Source organism: Phasianus colchicus, chromosome 34, assembly GCF_987193195.1.
Source record: "Phasianus colchicus chromosome 34, bPhaCol1.hap1.1, whole genome shotgun sequence".
In the NCBI taxonomy this organism is placed as follows: domain Eukaryota; kingdom Metazoa; phylum Chordata; class Aves; order Galliformes; family Phasianidae; genus Phasianus; species Phasianus colchicus.
The window spans coordinates 399847-423362 of record NC_143469.1 but is presented as its reverse complement, the minus strand read 5'-3'; the positions used below and the strand labels follow the sequence as shown (position 1 = coordinate 423362).

Here is a 23516-nt window from a genome sequence, read left to right as displayed (position 1 = left end):
GAGAGGGAAAGAAAAGGGGAGAGGGAAAGAAAAGGGGAGAGGGAAAGAAAAGGGGAGAGGGAAAGAAAAGGGGAGAGGGAAAGAAAAGGGGAGAGGGAAAGAAAAGGGGAGAGGGAAAGAAAAGGGGAGAGGGAAAGAAAAGGGGAGAGGGAAAGAAAAGATGGAAAACAGAAAACAAAATGAAAAAAGGAAAAAAAGGAAAGGAAGGGAAGAAAAGAAGAAAAAGGAAAGGAGAAAAAACCATCCTTCCATCACCATTGCTACCACAAGCACTAAACCATATCCTGTAACTCCTAATCCAGATGCCTCTTGAACACTGCCAGGGACGGCGACTCCACCACCTCCCTGGGCAGCCATTCCAGTGCCTGGCTGCTCTCTGAGAGAACAAGTTCTTCCTTATGTCTAACCTAAACCTCCTCTGGTACAACTTATGGCCATTTCCTCGGGTCCTGTTTGTTGCCTGGGAGACGAGGCCAAACCCCTCCTCATCACAGCCTCCATTCAGGAAGTTGTAGATTGCAATGAGGTCTCCTCTGAGCCTCCTCTTCTCCAGACTGAACAACCCCAACTCCTTCAGCCGCTCCTCGTAAGGCCTGTGCTCCGGACCCCATACCAGCTTTGTTGCCCTTCTCTGGACACGTTCCAGGGCCTCAATGTCTTTTTTTGTAGTGAGCGGCCCAAAACTGAACACAGTGCTCAATGCGTGGCCTCACCAGGGCTGAGTACAGGGGGATGATTCCCTCCCTGCTCCTGCTGGCCACGCTATTTCTAATGCAAGATGCTGTTGGCCCTCTTGGCCACCTGGGCACACCTCTGTCCCTGGAAAGGTGATGGAACAGCTTGTGCTGGATGCCATCTCCAGACAACTGGAAGAAAAGGAGGTTATCAGGAGTAATCAGCAAGGGTTCACCAGGGGGAGGGCATGCTTGACCAACCTGGTAGCCTTCTACGATGTTGTCACTGGCTGGGTGGATGTAGTGCATGTAGTCTACCTTGCTTTCAGCAAGGCGTTTGATACCGTCTCCCACAACATCCTTATGACAAAGCTGAGGAAGTGTGGACAGATGAGTGGACAGTGAGGTGGGTTGAGAACTGGCTGACTGGCAGAGCGCAGAGGGTCGTCGTTGGCGGTGCAGAGGCCGGTTGGAGACCTGTAACCAGCGGTGTTCCTCAGGGGTCGGTGCTGGGTCCGGTCTTGTTCAACATCTTCATCAATGTCCTCAATGAGGGAATAGTGCTCACCCTCAGCAAGGGTGATCTGTGAGGCCCCGTGTACTGAAAGGCAGCCACACGGTCTCCCATGAGCCTTCTGTTCTCCGGGCTCAACAAGCCCAAACCTCTCAGTCTCTCTCCAAAGGAGACATTCCCGATGCTTTGAAGCCTTTGAAGTCACGTTCCTGATGTCCAAGTTACGTGCCCATCATGTGTTAATGCTGTTGTGCCAATCGGTGGGCTCAACAGCTGCAACAAAGACACCAACGTCTTTGGGATAGGCTTATTTTACTGCCTATGACAAAATAAAACCAACAGTAATATTGGCAGCGTCTATAGCCAAAAGAGAAGCTTAGCAGTAAAGGGAATAAGCAAGGCAGTGGGCCTACTCATTGCCACGTGAGCACAGTGGTGAAGAAAGATCCACGACCAATTGCCCCAGCACTTTACCATCAGCCAGATCTGCAGTCACTGGGGAGCCCCGTTTGCAGGGAGGATCTGAAGAACCTCTCCCAGCCATGGGGAAGTTGCACAGCAATGCATCCATCCCACGAGTGAGGCGTCCAGAGCCGCTGCAAGCAGCTCCAGCCTTTCTAGCACACAGTAAACCAATGTACGGAGCAGTCCGAGGGAACAGCCGCTGCCCTCTTTCTCCTCTTGGTTTTCGCCCCGAAGCCTGGCCAGGGCTCAAGGGGAACAAAAGGCGTCGTGCTGTCAATCTTGCTGTAGCACGGGCCTCTTTGGCAAGACTGTCTGCCCAGCCCCCCCGCGTCGGGCTTCGTCGGGTAACGAACTCAGCAGCAAAGCTGCCCTCGGCTCCTCGGGGAGAGCCCGCCGTCGTCACGGAAACGCAGCGTGACAGCACGCAGGTCCCAGCAGCCCGGCTGATGTCACCGGCGCCGTGACTTCCTCTGCCTGCCCTGGAGCCGCAGCCCGAGAGCTTTCCGGCCCCCGGCCTCCCTCTCCCTGGTCAGCGCCAGCGCCGCCAGCTTTCTTCTCGGACAGACGTGAATACAGAAAACGGCAGTCGAGTCCTCCGCCTGCGGGGCAGCGGCTCAGCACGGCGCTGCTGACCGTTCGAGCCGAGCCGAGCCGGAACCGAAGGCGGCCGCCCGACTCTGCCGGGCTCCGACGCGTCTCGATCGGCGGGGTCGGTCCCTCTCTTTCGGGGCTGCCCGGCTCGGCCAGGAGCCGCTCCCGGACACCGGGCGTCCCGCCGCTCGCAGTCAGCCGCCGGTTCTCAGCCGGCGGCGCCCCGCCGCGACGCCGACTCCGGAGGACGGCTCCGTTCTGACGCGGGACGGACGGGGCCCCGAGGCGCGGGGCGGGCGGCGGCGGGGACGCGGGGCGGCGGAGCGCCGCTTTCCCGGCACGGAATCCCGCGGCCGCCATTGGCGGAGAGCCCGCGCTCGGCCCCGCCTCTCCCGCTCTCCTATTGGTCGGCCCGCGGAACGGGGCGGGCGCTCCCGGCGGGGTCGTTTGCGCCCGCGGTCGCGCCGTCATTGCGTCATCATCGCGCGCGTCCCGCGTGGCCCCGGCCCGGCTGCCCGCGGCGCTGCCTCGCTCCGCGCGCCCGCTCCGCTTCCGGGGCCCCGGGGCCCGCGCCCCCGGATCCTTTTCCTCCGCGCGGCCTTCCAGCCGCTCTGCCCCCGGCCTGCAGAGATGCCTCGGGTCGTCGTGACCGAAGTGCGGGACCGGCGCGTGGCGGTGTTGAACGTCGTTCCGTTGGCATCAGCCGTCGGTCAGCCCGTCCAGAGCCCTGTGCGGGGCCTTCGTTTCCTCAGGCGGATAACGGGAGGATGCCGGAGCTGACGGGCGGTGGGAGGGAGGCGGGGACGGGAGCATCCTGCCGTGCCGCCAGCAGCCCGGGGGCCGCGTGCTGTGGGTGCCGGCACGAAGCTCCGCCGTCCGTCAGCACGGGAGCTGCGGTTCTGGTGCAGCAGCAGGAGCTCAGCGCAGCCCTGCAGAGAGCGGTCCGGCGGCACGGGAAGAAGATGACAGCCTGGAGCGCGAGTGCCTCAGCAGTGTCTGCAGCCTGCGAGGAGCCGAGCCGGGCTGGGGAGAGGAAGGTGTGGGAGTCCCGGGGAGGGACGCGCGATGGCAGCGTTATTGGCAGGATCAGCTGCTTCCTCCACCGCTCCCGACGCCGAGCACTGGTTTCCTTTGAGAAGCAGCCCACTGTCACATCTGTGGGGTTCCGCAGGACACACAGGCATGGGGTAAGTTTAGGTTGGATATCAGGACAAACTTCTGTGCAGAACTTCTACAGCCGTGGGTGGGATCCCCCTGAGCTCCCCTTCTCCAGGCTGAGCAGCCCCCTCTCTCTCAGCCTCTTGTCATGGCAGAGGTGTTCCAGTCCCTTCACCATCTTGGTAGCCCTGCATTGGACTCTTTCCAGCATGTCCAGCTGTCTCCTGTACTGGGAGCCCAGAGCTGGACGCTGTTCTCCAGCTGCAGCCTTCCCAGTGCCGAGCAGAGCAAAAGGAATGGTGCAGAATACTGGTCCTTACCTGCTACAAGAGAAGTCAGGACTAGGGCTATGATGGGAGTGCATTGCTTTATGATTGACGTGGAGAACTGCTAGGAAGAAGGCCTGGTGGGCCTGAACACAGATGCCGGGTGGTCCAGCTTTTGTTTCACTGGAAACCCGGTACTCCGTGGGCAGCAGTATGGAGATATGTTCTCCATGCAGTTGTGCCCCCGTGGCTTCTTTCTGATATGCTTGGGAAGTCCCACTAGAACAGGCTGCCGTGTGAGACAGAAGTGAGAGAGAAGCATCAGTTGTGTGGGTGGAGTTTTACTATCTCTGTGTTCACATCTTTTATGTTTGTCTTCTTTTTTTTTTCCAGTTCAACTCTGCGTGCGTCGGTCTGCCTTTGCTAAATCCTTTTCTTGTGGCCTTAGGCAACAATCGAGGGGGTCTCAAGTTTCAGCGCTGAGCAAGAAGCGCAGGCTCTCAGGAAGGCCATGAAGGGCTTTGCTAAGTTGATCTCCTCCCATGGTCAACTTTTATTTTTTCCCCAGCACTGCGAATGGCTGCTCTGGTGGTTTGATAGAGGGAAGCATAGCTGCTTGCACTGCTCTGCTGCACAACTGCCCTAAAAATTGTTGGAAAGTGGAAACAGAACTGCCCTTCGTGTCCCAAAATGCAGCTGCTCTGGTGGCGTGGGTCCTGGCAGCTTTGTGTGCATCGATGTAGTCCTGGAGCTGTTGAGAGCCGGCTGTGTGAGGGACTGGAGGTGGCACAAGACCAGAGGGCACTTCTGATCCTTGTGCAAGCATCCTGACTAGCTTCCATTTGTTTCTTGCAGGCACGGATGAAGATGCCATCACTGACGTCTTGACCAAACTAAATGTTTCCCAGCGTCAGCAAGTTCTGATCACCTCTAAGAGCACTACTGGCAGGGTGGGTGGTCTGCAGAGATGCATGAACGTGGTTGTGTCACTTGGGCGCAAAGTGAAAAACGACCCAATCTCTACAAGAGAAAGGTCGGCAGAGACTTCACCTGACCAAGGTTGTTTTGTTCTTGTTCAGTTCAGAGCAGTTGTTGATGCAAGGAGGGTTGGAGCCTGAAGAGGAGTGCTGAACAGCTCAGTTCCTCTGTCCTCAAAGGCCGTCCCTTCTGCCAACTCCTTTCTCCTCTTTGCCTTCTAGGATTTGATTGATGACTTGAAGTCGGAGCTGAGTGGGAATTTTGAGAGGGTGATCATTGGGGTGATGACTCCCACCACCATGTATGACGTGCACGAACTAAGGAGGGCTGTGAAGGTTTGGAAATCTTCCTTTTGTATTGCTTAAGTTCTGGCCAAGGACTTACTGCTTTGTTATGCATGTCTTCTCTCTCTTAAAGAAACCTGGTTGCACGTCACAAGCAGGTGCTGGTATCTTAAGTCTTGCCTTGGTGATTCCCTAGGGAGCAGGAGCAGATGAAGGTTGCCCAATGGAAATTCTGGCTTCTCGCACCAATGGAGAGATTTGTCGCATTAATGAGAACTACAAGCTTCGTAAGGAGTGCGAAAGGCTCTCTTGTCAGTTTCCTTCTGTCTGCGCTTCTTAATTGGAGGCTGTAGCACTAATGATGATGGCTGGAGTGCTGCAGTGCTGCTGGGAGCCCTGGGCACAGTTCTGTACTTAGCTAGGTTACAGCTGGCAAATGTTGTGGGCAGCACCCAGGTGGTGGCCCTGCTCCTAACGGGTGCTGTGTGTGTGTTCTTGCTGGAATATGGCTGCTCCCTTGAGGATGGCATCGTATCTGACACATCTCCCATGTTTCGAAGGGTCCTCGTGTCCCTCGCAACGGTGAGCCAAGCTGAGGGGAGAAGGGGGTGAATGTTCAGAGCTGTGGGCACAGCTCTGCACTCAGTGGTGAGGAGCTCCAGGCTGGCTTTTTCTCACCCTGTGTGTCCCATGACCTGCTCCTCAAACCCAGCCTCTCCGGGGAGGGAACTCTGACTCTGGGTGTGCATGAGTGCTGTGGGCTCTTCTTTAAATGTCCCAGTAAAGTGGGTTGCTGCTCGTTTCAGAAGGAAGCCCAAAGTACATCTGAGCTGCATTTCATTTGTAAGCTAGTGTTCCCTTTGAAGGACTCCATTATCCATCCCCAGCAGCTTTTCATGAACGGGGAATTCTCAGGAGTTGCTTCCAGTAGATGCTCTGGTGAACTGAGTCTTCTATCCTTGTGTCTTTGCAGGGAAACAGAGATGAAGGAATGTATGTGGATGATGCCCATGCTCAGCAAGATGCTCAGGTGCGTAGTAATGTGCTTCCCAATCTATTCTTGTGCAGGTGATGCATGGTGAAGAGAAGCCAGCCTGTGAAATGGAAATAATGCTTTTAGCCTTGTTTGCAAGTCTCTAATGAGAGGTCTCTCGACAGGCTGGCTACTTGGCAGGGGCAATGAGATTTTGGCTGTGGGTTGCCGTGCCTGGTAGGTGCTTGTTGGAAAATATCCGTGATCTAGACAAGTACGCGCCAGCAGTGCTCTAGCTGCAAGGGATTTAAGATCTCCTGTACGCCCAGTCTTCTCCATGAGCCTTACTTTGTCACCCCTAATGTCTTGAAGTGCCTGTACGAAGCGGGGGAGAAGAAGTGGGGAACAGATGAGGTGCAGTTTATGTCCATCCTCTGTACACGGAACAGGTATCATCACCTAGTGAGAGGTAGGACCCCTGCACAGTGTCCTGGGTTTTTCTTTCCTTCCTTGTTTGTGTGTGATGCTTTTGTAGGAGCTCTGTAGCTGTCCAGTAGATGTGAACTCTTCTGAGGCAGCAGGTGTCCTAGAGAGAGCCGCATTGCATCCATTCCATTCTGGCTGTTTTATTCCCTCCTGAGACTGAAAGGGACTTGAGAAACCTAAGTCCAACTGGCTGCAGCTCCAGCATGGAAAGCAGAGATCATGAAGTGTGACTGCCATTGGGGCAGGGGGGAGAGGAGCTAAGAAACTTGATTGGCAGCACAAAGCAGCAGGTCTTGAAAATGGTACTAGCTGTGGTAGGCCAATTCGCAAGACTGTTAGCAGTGAAAATGAATTATTTCTGTGGGGCGATCCTGATTTAGCTGAGAGTGCTGCAGGGATGAAAGAATGTTCATGCAGTATACGAGGAGCTTGTTGCAAAGCGGTCCTTTGAATCTCTGTGACTTTCTGCCATAGTTTTTGATGGTACAGAGGCATTGCTAACAAGAACATAACAGCATTAAATCTGAGATGGTAGGCAGTTATTCAATAGATTGTTTAGTTCTTGTTCGGCCTGTGCTTTTTGTTGTTGTCTGTCTGCTATTCAGCTCAGAATACAGAACTATTGTATTTCTCATAAATGCTTAGCACTCAAATATGGAAGTGCTTCACAGGCATTAATTTTTGTACCTAACAAGTTTTACTATGAAGCCATGAGTGTCTTCATCATTATTTAGCACAATAATTGCAGCAGTACAAACAACCAACCTTATAAAAAATATTACATGCATTATTTTTTTTTAGCTCATCAAGGAAAGGGTTCTGTGAATCTTTACCTACACCTAGATCTACTGTGCAGTATACAAGATGGATACTCATCTGAAATATCTAGTGCTGTATCTATATGCAAAGTGTCAACCTAAATTTTTGGCTTTACAAAATTTTGATGACTATATTTTGCAGTAGATATATTTACAGCCTAGTTGTTTCTTCATTTCTTTTTATTTCCAGTACTTGAATGTATTATAGGATTCTATATGGGTTTATTTGTGTGGCAAAGATCACCTTTCTTTGTTTACTGCTCCAAGATACTCGTTTTATTGAAAATTACTCATGAAGACTTATGATGTTTCTCTGAAAATGCTGAAAATAACTAAAAGGCAATCTTTAACATTTACCATTAGAAAACAAATGGTTTGTGCATGAGATGAAAAGACAATAAAATCTGTTATGTTAACAGATAGGTATCATTTACTTTTAAGCAGAGTACTATGAAATCTTTTACCAAGAGGTACAAAATTACAAAAGAAGCACTGAATTTACTTCAGTCATTTTTAAATTTTACTTGAGAGTCTGTCACGGAGTTATCTAGATCAACGTGTGCCCTCGACAGGGGGCAGCAAGCCCATAGGCCCCCTGGCCCAAAAACAGGACGGAAAATGGGGAAGGGAAGGGAGATGGGAGCTGGGCCCAGAAACCAGAACAGCAGCAACAATCTAAGGAGGAAAACTTAATTTTACTAAACATGATATTGGAATGCAAGATAACACAATATAATATAATATAATTGAAATTGAGGCTAATAAATCAAATAAGAGAGAGAGAGAGTGTCCGAAACTAAAAGGCGTACTTTGAACTGAAGGCACACGGTTGGGGAGCAGACCCACACACTGCTAGGCAGTGAGCAAGAGAGCCAGAGAGCAAGATCGCATGACTCCCTCCCATGGCTTATCTTCCTCTCTGAACATGAAGTCCCCTGGGATGTGTAGTTCTTCCTTTCTTCTGAGAACCAGGCATCCAGAAAGTTGTCAGTCCACGGAACTGGAGTATTAACTCTTTAATTACCCGTGCTTTACATGATGTTTGGTGTGGAATACCGATAACAAAATTATAAAACCATGACAGAGTACTGTGTTTTGTACTTTTTTGACTTCCGTAGTCAAAAAAGAGCTGATTTTGCTGTGGGAGGTAACTATGGTTAGGAGAGAAACTGTGTGCTCATTTTCCAGAAGGTAGTACATAAAAAATAAAGAAAGATCTTTGTATTCCTGGAAATTTGAGAAATTGGAGGGTCTGCTGTAGGAAATAGGATATATCAGTGTTTCTGTTTACAAGACAGTGACTGCTGTTTGTAATCTGTTAGAGGATGGGTATCTTGTCACAGAACAACCCTTTTGGACATCTTTATAAATGTTTTAGTAACTGAGCAATGGATCAGTGATGCAAAATACTTTCTTATCTAGCAGCAGCTCTTATCTGAATTTACTGTATCTATTGTGGAGAAAGCACGAGGTTCCAGTGCTACAGTGTTTGTGTTGTGAGCACTACAAAACTTTTTAAAACCACTGTTCATTTGCTCAGTATCAAAGAAAACATTTTAACCAAACTTAAGTGCTAACTAGTCACTCGGAGGTCTTCACTACCTAAAATTTTCCTTCATAACAGAATCTTTACAGTGTATGAGATAGAAATAATAAAATAATTTTCTTATTCTTTCCCTTAGGCATTTCCTGGAAACACAAACTCTGATAGTGTGGTCCGACATGATTTGCAACACCCAGTCATTGCTCGCTATGTACGTATAGTTCCTTTAGATTGGAATGGAGAAGGCCAAATTGGGTTAAGAATTGAGGTCTACGGCTGCTCCTACTGTAAGTTTTTCCATTATATTCCTTTAAAAAAAAAAAAAAAATCTAAATAGAAACTGTCTTTGAATTTCAGATTAAATCTGAATCTCAAGTGCTTTTTGCTAAAATGCATGAAGATATTCCAGGATTACTAATTGTAATAACTGGAGCTTAATTTAATATTTACTGTATCCTTTATTCTGAGTTTCTAGTTAGCTCTTCTATAGGAAATACAGCATTAGAATTAGTAAGAGTGCTTTGAAATCACTACTTTTGATCTTCAAAATTGTTTTTGCAGAAGACTTGAATAGAGCAGTTGAGGAAAAGATAGCATTCAGATACATTTCATGCTGGGTCTTGAGAGGGAAACAAGACATAATTCATTGCCTGATGACAAAGATAAAAATAAAACAAGTAAAAATTCAATTGAAGAAGCTCACCTTGTCTAAATATGACATGTTTTTCGGAGATTTTTCCTTTAATATTTGAGTATAACTTTAGAATCTCTTCTAAAAAAAAAAAACGAGATGAGCAATGGTGCAAGTGGTTAAGAGCACAACAGATCAAGTTTTAAGAAAAGCAAGTGTAGTTTCTAAATACCATTCCTTGAATTTGATCCTGTGGGTGCTTACGTGAAGTCCACATGCCTGCAAACTGTAAATGTCTGATGTCCTATTTCTATGCAAATTTAGTACAGTATTCTTGTAGGTGTTTTAGGGGAAATAAATACTTGAGATTTATCTTAAAAAAAAAAAAAAAATGTTAGAACAAGTTAAGAAGCACCTATCTTGAAGACTCTTCCATTGACATCAAGTGATTTAAGACCTATTGAAACACTTTGTCATGGTAACTAGCAATTATGTTAATTAACTAGCAAAAATATCTTGTGATTTCTGTTGCTTTGACTTGGCTATGTGCTTTCACTCTACTAAAATATTTTATATGCTGTTTTAAGTGTAGCCAACACTATAACATGGTTGATTTCACATCATGATTACATTTTTTTACATTTAAGTATATCTACTATACAAATACAAGTATATGGAGACAGAAACCAACTTTTTTTTTTTTTTAATCCAACACTTTTTTAAACAACAACAAAAAAAAGAAAATATTTTTAAGTTGTAGGTTTTTTTGTTTGTTTTTTTGTTTTTTTTTTTTTAGCCAAAAATATTTACAAGCAAAAGGTTTTAGGTTTTTGTTTTGTTTCCTTTTTTTTTTTTTTTTAATTAAATTGATATCTTATGCACTGTAAGCACGTTACAAGATGAATTTGGAGTCTGAAACTAAATGTGAGGAAAAGCATAGTTGGCTAACAAAATTATTTCTGTCACTGGATGAAAAGTTGTCTGCTTGAAAGACTGCATATTTCTGGAGAAAAATAAAACACATCTATCAAGGAAATAATGAATCAACTAAAACAATACTGATAAAATTTGTCTTCACAGACAACTGAAGTAAGAAACCTAATCTTTTGTTTTCCTCGAAGAGAAGCATTGAACTGCTAGTATTATAAGTTATTTCAGTATTTTGTTAATGACATTAATAATAATGTTTTACATTTATATGTCTATAGGAACTTTTTTTTTTTCTCCTCCCAAACAAACAAAACAAAGAAACAAAAAAAACCTCTCCTAAAATACTGTGTAGATTTTAGAAGCAGGAATCAGGCTGTCCTTGAGTCAGTATGCTGAAACCAGTAGACAGCAGCAGCGCAGTTGAGAAGAAAAGTTCACTGTCTTATGACTTCTTGGAAAAACAGAATAATGTTTGAGAGTTCCAAACTTGTTTTCAGATGCATTATTTGGAGCAACTTATGTAAAGTTACATTGTTCCATAGATACAGAATTCAGCAGGAGCAAAGTTTTTAGCCCTATAATTAGTATTGTATATTGAAGCATTGTCATTAACCAGTGAGATTTGCAGATTAATCCTGCTGTCAGTGAAGAAACTGACTGTATAGATAAGTAGCAATTTTTTAAGCCTGATTAAAACATGGGCATCTAATCCAATTTGTGAAACTTTTTGAAACAGTACCTAAAGCAAAAGGTTGCTTAATACCTTACAATCATATATTTTTCTTCAAGTTTGTAGGTTTATATTGAATGCAGTCTTTTATTTAGAGAATATTTGAGAACATATTTCAGATGTAGAACTTGCACATTTTCTCATAGTAAAGGTTTAATTGGAAAGTCATAAACTTAGTGCTTAAAAAAATATTTCATTGCACAATACAGCAATCTGGTTATTAGTCTCAGAGTATTAAGAACTCTCATTAAACCACATATTGAAATACGTGGTCATTAATTGCCATATTGATTTGTTCTTATTTTTCTTGAGTATGCTGATAAAATACACATTATTTTTTGTGTGTCAGAAATGGAAACCACATTCTTCCTTGCACAGCAATGTGAATTAAAAAAAAGGTTCAACTTTAAAAGAGAATTAGAGATGACATCTATTCCCTAGAGAAGTTTGTAAAATTACAAAATATTTCCTTTCAAGGTGCTCTTATTCATTTAATTATTTGCTTGCCTTCTTGCTTTGAGATTTTTCTATGTTTGAAACTGCAGATGAGATCTGTGACGTTACTTTCTAATAGATCTCTTGGAAGTCACAAAAATAAATAAATAAATAAATAAATAAATAAATAAATAAATAAATTAAAGGCTCCCTCTACAGTAAGATTGAAAATGTTCTTTACATTTCTCTCTGTGAATAAGTGCTGATGTCAAATTTAGAAAAGATTTTAACTGTGTGGGAAGAGAAGCAAACAAAATATTTAACATTAAAAAAATATATACTGTAGTCAACGGGAGTTGTAGCTTTCATTTTAAAATCATAGAATGACTTATGTTGGAAGGGATTTTAAATATCATGTGGTTCCAATGCCCTCACATGAACATAGTTATCAACCACTAGATCAGGTTGCCCAGGGCCTGATCCAGACTGGCACTGAATGCCTCTAGGGAAAAAGCATCTGCATCTTCTCTGGGCAACCTTTTCCAGTCCTTTACCACAGTGAATAAAAAATTTCCTCCTATCATCTAACCTAAATCTCCTTTCTTTTAATTTAAAACCATTCTTGCCCGTTCTCACTAATAGACCATGAAAAAAGTTGGTTTTCTGCCAGTTCATAAACTCCTCTGAAGTATTGGAAGGTCACAATGAGGTCTCCCCAGAAAAACAATCCTCCTCTCCAGTATAAACAAGCCCAACTTCCTGAACCTCACGGGAGAGGTGCTCCAGCCCTCTGATCATCTTTGTGGCTGCCCTCTGGACTGATTCCAACAGCTCCACATCTTTATTGTCTTCAGGGCCTAAGACCTGGGCACAGTATTTCAGGCGTGACTTCACAAAAACAGAACTGAGGGGGACAACTTCTTCCTGTTACCCAGTTGGCTGCCCTTCTTTTGAGGCAGTCCAGTATACTGTTGGCCTTCCAAATTGCAAGTGCACAATGCTGGCTCACATCCAGCTCTTTATCCACTGGGACCCCCAAGTTCTACTTGACAGAGCTGCTCTCATTGAGTACTTCTCCCAGTCTGTTCACATATCTGAGATTGCTCCAACCCAAGTGGCAACACCTTACATTTTGGTTTGATGAATCTCATTTGATTTTACATGAGCCCGCTTTTCAAGCTGTTCCAGGCGATTACAGATATGTAGTGAAGCTGTGCAGAGAGAAAATTAGAAAAACCAAAGCCCAGTTAGAATTGAGCTTGGTCATTAAGATAAAAGACAACAATAAATATTTCTATAAATATATCAACAGCAAGAGGAGGGCTAGAGAGAACCTCCATGACTTGTTGGACACCAAGGGCAACATGGTGACCAAGGATCAGGATAAAGCTGAGGTATTAAGTGCTTTCTTTGCCTCAGTCTTTAATAGTAAGACTTGTTACTCCCTGGGAACACAGCCTCCTGCACTGGTAGATAGGGATGGGGAACAGAATAGGCCCTGCATAGTCCATGATGAGATGGTTTTGGACTTGCTCCAGAAGCTGAATGCTCAAAAGTCCATGGAGTCAGATGGATTGCATCTAGAGTGCTGAAGGAGTTAGTGGATGTGGTTTCCAAGCCACTCTTCATCATCCTTCAGCAGTCCTGGCTAACCGGGGATGTCTCAGTGGACTGGAGACTGGCAAATGTGACACCCATCTTCAAAAAGGACGGAAAGATGATCCTGGTAGCTCCAGGTCTATCAGTCTCGCCTCAGTACCAGGGAAGATTATGGAACAGATAATCTCAGGAGACATAATGGACCAATTAAAAGTCAACCAAGGGATCAGGCCTAGTAAGTATGGGTTTACAAATGGTAGATCATGTTTGGCAAACCTGATTTCATTCTATGACAAGGTGAGCCATTTAGTGGATGAAGGTAAGGCTGTCGATGTGATCTACCCGGACTTCAGTAAAGACTTTGACACTGTCCCTCACAACATTCTCATGGAGAAGGTGGCTGCCCATAGCTTGAATAGATGTATGCTCTGCTGGGTGAAACACTGGCTGGATGGCCAAGCCCAAAGAATTGTGATCAATGGAGTTGAATGTAGTTGGCGGCTGGTCATGAGCAGTGTCCCCCAGGGTTCAGTACAGGGGCCGCTTCTATTTAACATCTTTATTAACAATCTTGATGAGGGGATTGAGTGCACCCTCAGTAAGTTTGCAGTCGACACCAAATTGAGAGGGAGTGTTGATCTGCCAGAGGGGAGAAAGGTGCTACAGAAGGTCCTGGATAGACTGGATTGATGGGCCAAGGTGAACCGTGTGAGATTCAATAGCGTCAAGTGTCAGGTCCTGCATTTTGGTCACAACAACCCCAGGCAACCCTATAGGCTTGGGAAGGAGTGGCTGAAAAGTTGCCTGTCAGAAAGGGACCCTGGTATATTGATGGACAGTCAGCTGAATACGAGCCAGCAGTGTGCCCAGGTGGCCAAGAAGGCCAGTGGCATCCTGGCTTGGATCAGGAATGGTGTGGTGAGCAGGACTAGGGAAGTAATTTGGCCCCTGTACTCAGCACTGGTGAGGCCTCACCTCGAGTACTGTGTTCAGTTTTGGGCACCTCAATACAGAAAGGACATGGGGTGCGAGCAGGTCCAAAGAAGGGCTGCAAGGCTTGTGAAGGGCTTGGAAAATATGCCGTATGAGGAGCGACTGAAGGAATTGGGCTGTTTAGTCTGGGGAAAAGGAGTCTGAAGAGAGACCTTATTACTCTCTTCCAGTACCTGACAGGTGCTTTCAGCAAGTGCAGGGTTGGTTTCTTCTCACTGGTGACAGGATGACGGAAAATGATCTCAAGTTGTGCCAGAGTAAGTTTAAGCTGGATATCAGGAAAAGCTTCTTTACAGAAAGGGTTGTTAAGCACTGGAATAGGCTCCCCAGAGGCAGGGTTGAGTCACCTTTCCTGAATGTGTTTAAAAACCATTTGTTTACTGTGCTCAGAGACATTATTTAGCAGAGGGTTGTTAGAATTAGGGTAAGTTTGGTTAGGTTGTGGTTGGACTTGATGGTCTCTGAGGTCTTTTCCAACCTGAGCACTTCTATGGTCAGGCATAGCCTATCCTTGATGAAGCTGTGTTGGCATTCTTGAATCACCCCCCTCCCCTTTCTTGCACATGCCTTAGAGTAGATTCATGGAGGTTCTGCTCTGTGATCTTCCCTGGCACAGGTAAGGCTCACTGGTCGATAGTCTCCCAGATTTTCCTTTCTCCCTTTATTAAAAATGGGAGTGATGATTCCTTTTTCCACTTGCCAGGACCTTCACCTGACAGCCATGAATATTCAGAAATGATTTAGAGTAGCTTGGCAACCACATCAGTCAGTTAGTTCAGGACTCTGAGATACATGTTGTCCAGCTCCAGAGACTTGTCCATATTTAGTGTCATAAGGCAGTGTCAGACTTGCTCTTTTCTGACAGTATAGGAGGCATTTTGCTCCCCATCCCCTTTGTAGAGTTTCAGGTACATATAATATATTTAATACACTCAAAAGAGGAGAAAGGATCTTTACATTTGCAGTGACATAATTTATCAGAAAGCAAGCCATAGGAAAAATTTATCAAAAAGCAAGTCATAGGAAAGAAAGTAATGTTACAGAAGGCAAAGTATCCACTGAATTCATTAATGCAAAGCTGATGGAATATTTATATTCAAGCTCTTTTTGAGACAGAGAGTAAAGAGACATGATAGATAGATGTCTCTCGTCATGTTCCCATTTATGAATTTTTTAGACAATCAGCAAATTCAAGGCATCTGGAGCCTATGACAACTACAATATATATTGTATTTTATCACTGATTTTTGAAGTTCATAATAAGCTCCTGCAGAATCATTGCCATACGAATAGTTCCTTCAATCACAATACTGCAGCAGATTAATGCATACAAAACAAACAAACAAACAAACAAACAACAACAAAAAAAACAGTAGCATTCCTATTGAACAGTCTTCGACAGCACTTTTTAAGATAATCTTCTGAGGACTTCTGGGTGCTGAAATCTTATGGCATGAGTGGAATGGAGTCACTGATACCTTTGCTCATGGACTAGTTCTATCTTGTTATGTCAAATGTTACTGTTAGAGTATTCTGATGTATGACTGATTTCTTTTTAAGGAAGGAGAGAAAAGAAGAAAAATAAACAAGTCAGACCTTATCATTTTATGAAGAAATGAACATTTTTTTATGGAGATTATTTACTCCTTAGATAGTACAGTGAACAAAATCTTGGTCATGTGAATATTTACAAGAGAAAAAAAAATTAGACTTGGAGATGCTGTTAAGGCTTAAGCCATAAGTATTTGAAAGGAATATTTACAATAACTGTTTTGAAAATATTGAAGTGCTAAAAATTAGAGCTTGAACAGATTTTGACAAGTTAATCCTATTTGCCTGTAGTGACTTTAAGTGAAACCATTGTTCCTCTTCACTATTAATTCCACATTCATCAGCTGTATTCATCATTAGAAAAATTTCTGTGATACTTGTAATTTCCTTTGCCATTGTCATGCTATTGCTACCAACTATTCATATCTCCATCACTCTCTCCTATGGTTGCCATATGTACTTCACAGAAACTCCATTCTCTCCAAAACTATATATTACATCAAAATATCACAGGGAATATTTAAAGTAGATAAGAAAGCCACTATTTAACTTGTGTGGAACCTAACCAATTTTCTTTTGTCCAGTGCCACTAGATAGATATACTGGACATTTTGTTTCATCAGCCTATGCTCACAAACAAACAAACCTTCACGATCAAAAAACTGATGAAGTGTCTTGATGGCCACTGGAACTCCCTATGCTGAATGAACTATATGTCCATATGTATGTAAACATATGAATACATATTTATTCTTTTACACTTTTTTTTTCCACCTAAATTGTGAAGATACTTATGTGGTCTCATAATCCATGTAAATGGTTCTTTGCCAACCTCTCATAATATTTTATTACTCATAATAATAATGTTCACTGAACTGTCTTAATGAAAAGATGGACTTCTATGACCATAGAAGTGATGGAACTGCATAAAAATATTAAATGATAGATAGGAAGAAACATTTTGAAGCATATGTTTTGTCTAATCATGTTCTCATATTTGTAGCAACTGTATTAAATCATTGTAATTAAAATTGTTTTTCATTTTGGAGAAAAAAAGAATCACAGATGTGAGAAAATTATCAGCAGTCACTGTAAACTTAGTAGCTTTGTTTGTGACAGTGAATAGAACACTTAAGAGTTATCCGAAGCATCCAACCCTCTTTTTCTCTGTTTCTCTTTAGATATTTTTATTCTGGATATTTCTACAATTTCTATGTAATTGATCTTCAGCCAGCATAGTCACAGTTCAACATCTGCAAGCATAGCTTGGTATTTACTTTTTCTGATATTACAGGTGCATGTCTCAGTACTTGTATTAAAACAATGGAGAGTGAGGGAAATGAACTGTGAAAGCATTTGAAGATCTCTTTGAAAACATGCTCTGTTTGAAAGCTTAATTCTTTTCTAATGTACTCTCTAGCATGTTTTTTTTTTTTTTTATTTTTCTTATTTGTTTTCACATAGAGGGGACTTCTTATCTTGAAGATCATAAAAAGTGGTGATTTTCCTCATTTGCTCCATGGTACTCCTCAAACAGTAGAGTTTTGCAGATTTAGGATCAAAAATAACTTTTTTTTTTTTTTTAATAAGTATTTAAAGTGTGGGTTGTTTACCTACTCCCCAGGAAGAAATAGTTGTGATTGTTTCTTTGCAAGTGTTTGTTATTCTGGTATGCAAGTAAGTGAGAACAGACTTCAGCTAATTTCTTATCTCTAGTGGTTAACAGTAATAGGTATGGGTCTATTTTGGTTCTGGCTGTCCAGCACAGGGCACCCCAGACACACACAGCAGCCCAGCAGGCCCTGTCATCAACTCAGCACCTAAGAATGGTACAATTTTTAAATGAAATATTAAAATTTAACATATATTTTTCATTCTTTTAACATATATTTAGTCTGATACAAAAAATGTTTTATTTTTGTATCAACTTCTTGAAACCACAGCAAATTGAGCAGTCCATTATTTTTAAATGTCTAGCTGTAGTGAAGTTACTGGTGGATATTCTCAGGCACCACAGGTTTGTGATCTGCAACAGCAATGTGTATCCCATACAAGTACATTTGTTATGCATCAGTGGATGCATAATCAAAGTCAGATTTTAAAAAGATCTATTTTACATGCATACATATCCCACCAAAATGTTCAGTTGCATACTCAAACATTTTTCAATTACACTTGAACACTTTTTTAAATCATTCAGCATTTCCTTTAGAAGAGTATGTATTGCTAGTTCATTTTTAAAAGATTTTTTAAGGTTTTTTGATGGAATACTGTATAATCAATGAATGTACAGATGTTATAACAGAATCACTGAATGGCCAGGGTTGGAAGGGACCTCAAGGATTGTGGATCGCCAACCTCCCTGCACATGCAGGGCCACCAACCTCCCCATTTAATGCTAGACCAGGCTACCCAGGGCCTCATAAAATCTGGCCTTGAACACATTCAGAGATGGGGCATCCACAACCCCTCTAGGCAGCTGTTCCAACACCTCACCACTCTCTCTGTAAAGAACTTCCCCCTGACATCCAACTTAAATCTTCCCTCCCTCAACTTCAAACCATTTCCCCTCGTCCTGCCATTATCTACCCTTTCAAAGAGTTGACTCCCCTCCTCTTTGTAGACTCTCTTTAGGTACCGGAATGCTGCTAAGAAGTCACCCTGCAGCCTTCTTTTCTCCAGGCTGAACAAGCCCAACTCCCTCAGCCTGTCCTCACAGGGGACGTGTTCCATCCCTCTGATCATCTTTGTGGCCCTCCTTCAGAAAAATTGATTTAGAAATACTAATTTTTTTTTTTATGGGACACTTGGACTTTGTTTATCTTTTAGAACGTCACAATAAATTAAATAAGATTTAAATACATTCCCTTAAATATTTTCTTTGCTCTGAAAGTAATGCTTCCCATTTATCAAATTGTATCATCATAATCTTATATAATATAGTTTCCATTTAAATAGAATAAGTTCTAAGCTACAGAAGATTATTTTTCAATGTAGTCACCATGACTAGCTATGCATTTTTGGTGGTGATTGAAGAAGGGCTTGTATGCTGCGCGTATTGTTTAAAAAAAAAAAAAAAAAAAGCCTGGAGCAGCAGATTTGATCCACTATTACTGTCACCACTGCTGAAACACACCACCTAACACACTATGCTAACACTGACCGTTAAATCTCTGTGAATGTTCATCAAGTATTGAAGAATGTCAATGGATGCTGTTTTTTCCACATGGAGGAATTCAGTTATATCTTTGTTTCATGTGCACTTCTGTGTCAGATATAATTTTCACAGACTGCCACTATGCTGCCATCATGGCAACAAAATCTAGTGGGATACTGGTGGGAATGTTCAATCTCTACTGTTATACTACTGATATCTACCTCTGATATCATGGGCCAACAAAATAAAATAGAAGGCATTGCTTTCAGAGCAGCCTTTGCATGAGAAATCTATAAATCTTTCCTTTTCACATAAGTGCTTATATAACTTCTAGATTAGAAAATTATTTTAATAAAGGAACCTCAAACTTTTAGAAGAATGTATGTAATTAGCGAGTTCTGAAAATAAATATTTTTTTTACATTATTAATTGTTTTCAGCATTTATTTTTCCGAACAGAACTTCATATTTCTGTATTGGTTGCTGGAAAAAGAATTATTGCTTAATTCCTTGCATGGTAACATCTCTATTTTTCTTTTTCAGAAACTTGAAGTAGTGGATTTTTAATTCTTTCAATATAAACATGTTCTTACTTCCTTTCTTCCTTCGTTTTCTCTCTCCTTGTTTTCTTTATTTCTCATGGTACATAGTTGCCCTTTTGGTTCTAAGTATATTGAACAACTTGAGAGAATAACTTTATAAAACCATAGCTATAAAAAAGTTCTTTGTTACCTAAAAGATCGCATCCCTGGATGTGTTTAAAAACCATTTGGATGTGCTGCTCAGATAGATGATTTAGCAGAGGCTTGTTAGGGTAGTAAGGTTAGGTCGTTGGACTCAATGATCTTGAATGTCTTTTCCAACCTGAGTGATTCTATGATTCTGTTTGTTTAGCCACAGCTGGCATTTATGTAGCATGCTTTTATTTACGGATGCTCTTGCTTAGTGATGCATGTATAAGTGTGTCTGTCCCCCCATCACTTTACCCCTGTGTACATTCTCTTCAGGTAGAGAGAAAAGCGGTGATTCTGTTTCCTATGAAGACTAAATTGCAAACAATCATACAGACTGTTACTGAACTAAAGAAAACTGAGTTAGTTGTGTTGTTTTTGGTGACATCAGTGTTGCCATGGTACCAGAGGATCTCAACGCACCCCTTTTGCTTGGGTACTTCTTATATTTTTTTCTATGCCTTGTATAGATGCAGAAAATTGTACCATTGAACTGTCCACTGGACTAATGGGGTAAGTGGGACAGCTGTCCCTTCACCGCTGCTTCATAGCTTCTCTTCTTTGACTCGTTTTCTGAGGAAAGCCTCTGAACGGAATACAACTTGCAAGCATTGGTTGTTGGTTCTGTAGGTTAGATTCAGTGAAGCTTACTTATATCTGGTTAATCTGGGGAGGATTGAGATCCTCTGTATCTCTGTCACCTGTTCCACGTTTGAGTACCCTCACAGTGAGAGCCTTTTCATTCTACTAAGTGTCACCCTGGGTAGGGACACATTTCACTAGATGAGGTAAAAGGAGCAGTCCTTGAGAGCAGTCCTGCAGAGAAGGACCTGGGCGTCCTGATGGATGATAAACTTAACATGAGCCAGCAGTGCTCTTGCAGCTCAGAAAGCAAATGGTATACAGGGCTCCATCAGAAAAGGGGTGGTCAGCAGGGACAGGGAGGTGATTGTCCCTCTCCACTCTGCTCTTGTGGGGACCCATCTGGAGTACTGTGTCCAGATCTGGAGCCTCCAGTACAAGAAAGACAGAACTGATGGAGAGGGTCCAGAGGACGACCACAGAGATGATCATGGGACTGGAGCACCTTCCCTACCAAGATAGTCTGAGGGAGCTGGGCTTCTTCAGTCTGGAGAAAAGAAGGCTGCAGGGTGACCTCACTGCAGCCTTTCAGTACCTAAAGGGAGCCTACAAACTGGAGGGGAGTCATTTCTTTGAAAGAGTAGACAACAGCAGGACAAGGGAAAATGGGTTTAAGTTGAGAGAGGGAAGATTTAGGTTGGATGTCAGGGGGAAGTTCTTTACAGAGAGAGTGGTGAGGTGCTGGAACAGCTGCCAAGAGAGGTTGTGGATGCCCCATCCCTGGAGGTGTTCAAGGCCAGATTGGATGGGGCCCTGGGCAGCCTGGTCTAGCATTAAATGTGGAGGTTGGTGGCTGTGCACATGGCAGGGGGGTTGGAGATTCATGATCCTTGAGGTCCCTTCCAACCCTGGCCATCTGTGATTCTGCAATTTTTCTGGGAGGCAATTAAAGTTAACGTAAATACAGTTTTGCAGCTTACTGCTGTGCTTTCTGGAAACTTTTGCCTGGGTAGCTGTGCTCATCAGAGGTCATATTTCACTGCAGTCTGGCTGACATAAGTAAGCCAGAAAGGTAGGTAGTATATATCTCAAGTGAAGCAGCAAATGACAAATTCACCAAGAAGTTTAAAAAATCGCTGCACTGCCCAATAACTCAGTGTATTCTTCTATGTTTTAAATACATGAGAAGACAATGCATTCCTGGAGCATGCCTGAAAATCAGTAAAGATGTGCAAGTTGACAACACATTCTAGCAAATCACACTGCCATGGCTTAATACAGTATTTTCCTACAAATGATCTTTACTGCTTTTTTGCTGAAGGTTATTGATCCTTCCGAGAATTTTCACCAGCTTCAGTGGGTCCAGTGCTTCATAGTATAGCTTAAAAAAAAACAAACAGGACCTTCTCCCTGCCTATCTTCAAGCTCTGTTTCTTTGTAGGAAGGTTACTGAACCTCATGTGGCCTGTAGCTTCCCATACAGTAATCTTTTTTTGCTGCAGATTTTTAAGAGTGATCCTTATTCCCCTAGCATTAAAAACAGCATCTTTCTTTCACACAGCCACTTGATTGTGTTCTTAAAATGAGATAATGACAATTTCCACTCTTGAAGATATTTGAAGCTCTGGATACTTGAAGCTCTGGATGTACTTATGGGCAACCTGCTCTAGCTGATTCTGCTTGAGCTGGGGGATGGACGAGATGACCTCTAGAAGTCCTTCCAATCTCAACAATTTTGCAAGTTTCTGAAGATGAAATTATAGCTGAGGCAAATACAGTTCTCCCAATCCCCTACCAATCCTTTCCAACAAGTTTCTAATAATAATATATTGTTGATCTTCATTTTGATTTTACTTTCATGTTATCTCACACAAAGTGGGGGGACATAGGACAGGAAGTAAAAAAGAACAACATAAAAGGAATGATGAATATTTTCACAAAATTAAATTATGTGGCCTGCCATATCTGAAGAAAAAGAAGGATATAAGTTCTTTTGAGAATTGCGGTTTAACTTGTCACGTAGCTAAACATCACACAGCCATTCACTCTCTCCAGACTCCCCCTTTCCATCCCAGATGGAATGAGGGAGAGAATTGGGAAAAAAAAAAAACAAAAAAAAAAACAGGAATTGCAGGTTGAGATAAAAACTATACACTAAGAAAGAAGAGGAAAATGGGAAGAAATGCAACTATAAATATATAAATGCATACTTTATACAGCCACAGTGCAATTACTCTCTACCTACTGACCAATCCACAGCAATAAATACAACTCCCTGCTGACCTGTGGCCTGCCAGCAATGCAAGTTCTTACCCCATACCAACCAATGCCCGGCAACCCTCAAGGGGTGTCTGTCCCATGTCCTGGCCTTCATCAATACTAGAGCACTTCTCCACCAGTCCAAGTCAATCTACATCCCCATCCCCCTTCAAACTTAGTTTACAGGTCTTTGGATGAGCCCTGCTAATTCCTGTTCCAGAACCCTTTTGCTACTGTGAAATAAACCTTTTCCATGTATTACTGTCAGGTCTGGTGTCTTATAAAACCAGCCATGATCAAAGAACTCAAAGCCCTGCCTATAGCATCAGTCTTGTAGCCAGGCATTTATGGACTGGATCCTTCTATTCCATCCCATGTCATCACCTGAAAACGAAGGGAGGGAAGAGAAAATAACTTGTGCCCCAGACCCTTTCACCAACTGTCCCAAGGCCTTGAAGACTTTCTTCATTCCCCTCAGACTATGGGATGCAGTTTCCTCCCCATCTGTGGAAGATCAGCAGAGGGTAGTAGTCATGACCTTCTGCATGTCATATTTTATAGAATAACCCTTGGCCTAATTCTGGCCACCTGTCCTGGCTCCACCCTCCCCTTGCAGTCATGCGTATAGTGGTGACTTCTTTTTCCCACTAAGTGGCCTGTCCTGGCTTGGCCATGGACATGCTCCCATGACTAAGCAAAAGCCAGGACATCTTTATTTCAGCTGAAACCAGAACAAGTGTTAAAAAGGACACAAAAGCATACCAAAAAAAAAAAAAAAAAAAAAAATTACCTAAATTTAAATTTAGAAAAAGTTTGGCTTTCTTGAGTTCCAAGGTGATATAGTCTCCTTGTTGTCCTTCTCCATGGAAAATTACACCTTCACTTTCAGAGGTCTTAAATTTCAGAGAGATGACATCTTTCAATGTTTTCATTTTCTTGTTCCTGAATCTGTATGGTAGCACTACGCGGCCATCAAAATTGATAACATCAGCCCCTAATGAAGAAAAAAAAAAAAAAACAAAACATAACATTGTTTATGAGCGATTATATATTCCAGTAGCTATTGGAAAAAACAGATACGTTGTATGTAGATTGTATCTGAACAGAATAAAAACCTGTGCAAGTGCAGTATGCATTGCAAATATATTTTCTATTGACCAAGGATTATT

General features: G+C 43.1%; 1 protein-coding gene across 6 annotated transcripts; it reads left to right on the top strand.

Annotated features, from left to right (window-relative positions):
• Positions 1-2722: 2722 nt before the first annotated feature.
• LOC149913806 (contactin-associated protein-like 2) lies at positions 2723-22728 on the top strand. 6 transcript variants are annotated; one of them, XR_016460930.1, is made up of 5 exons: positions 2723-4981; positions 5904-5960; positions 6276-6372; positions 8890-9037; positions 18243-22728. XR_016460930.1 is itself a non-coding variant. In XM_090128718.1 (4 exons), exons 1-4 carry the CDS (start codon positions 4931-4933, stop codon positions 21655-21657), a joined length of 264 nt encoding a protein of 87 aa, XP_089984844.1. In that variant the 5' UTR covers positions 2723-4930; the 3' UTR covers positions 21658-22728. The 6 variants fall into 6 exon arrangements, 3 of the variants coding, with proteins under 3 accessions (XP_089984844.1, XP_089984843.1, XP_089984842.1); XM_090128718.1 differs by lacking the exon at positions 6276-6372 and having other exon boundaries at positions 21650-22728; XM_090128717.1 differs by lacking the exon at positions 6276-6372.
• The last annotated feature ends 788 nt before the right edge of the window (positions 22729-23516 follow it).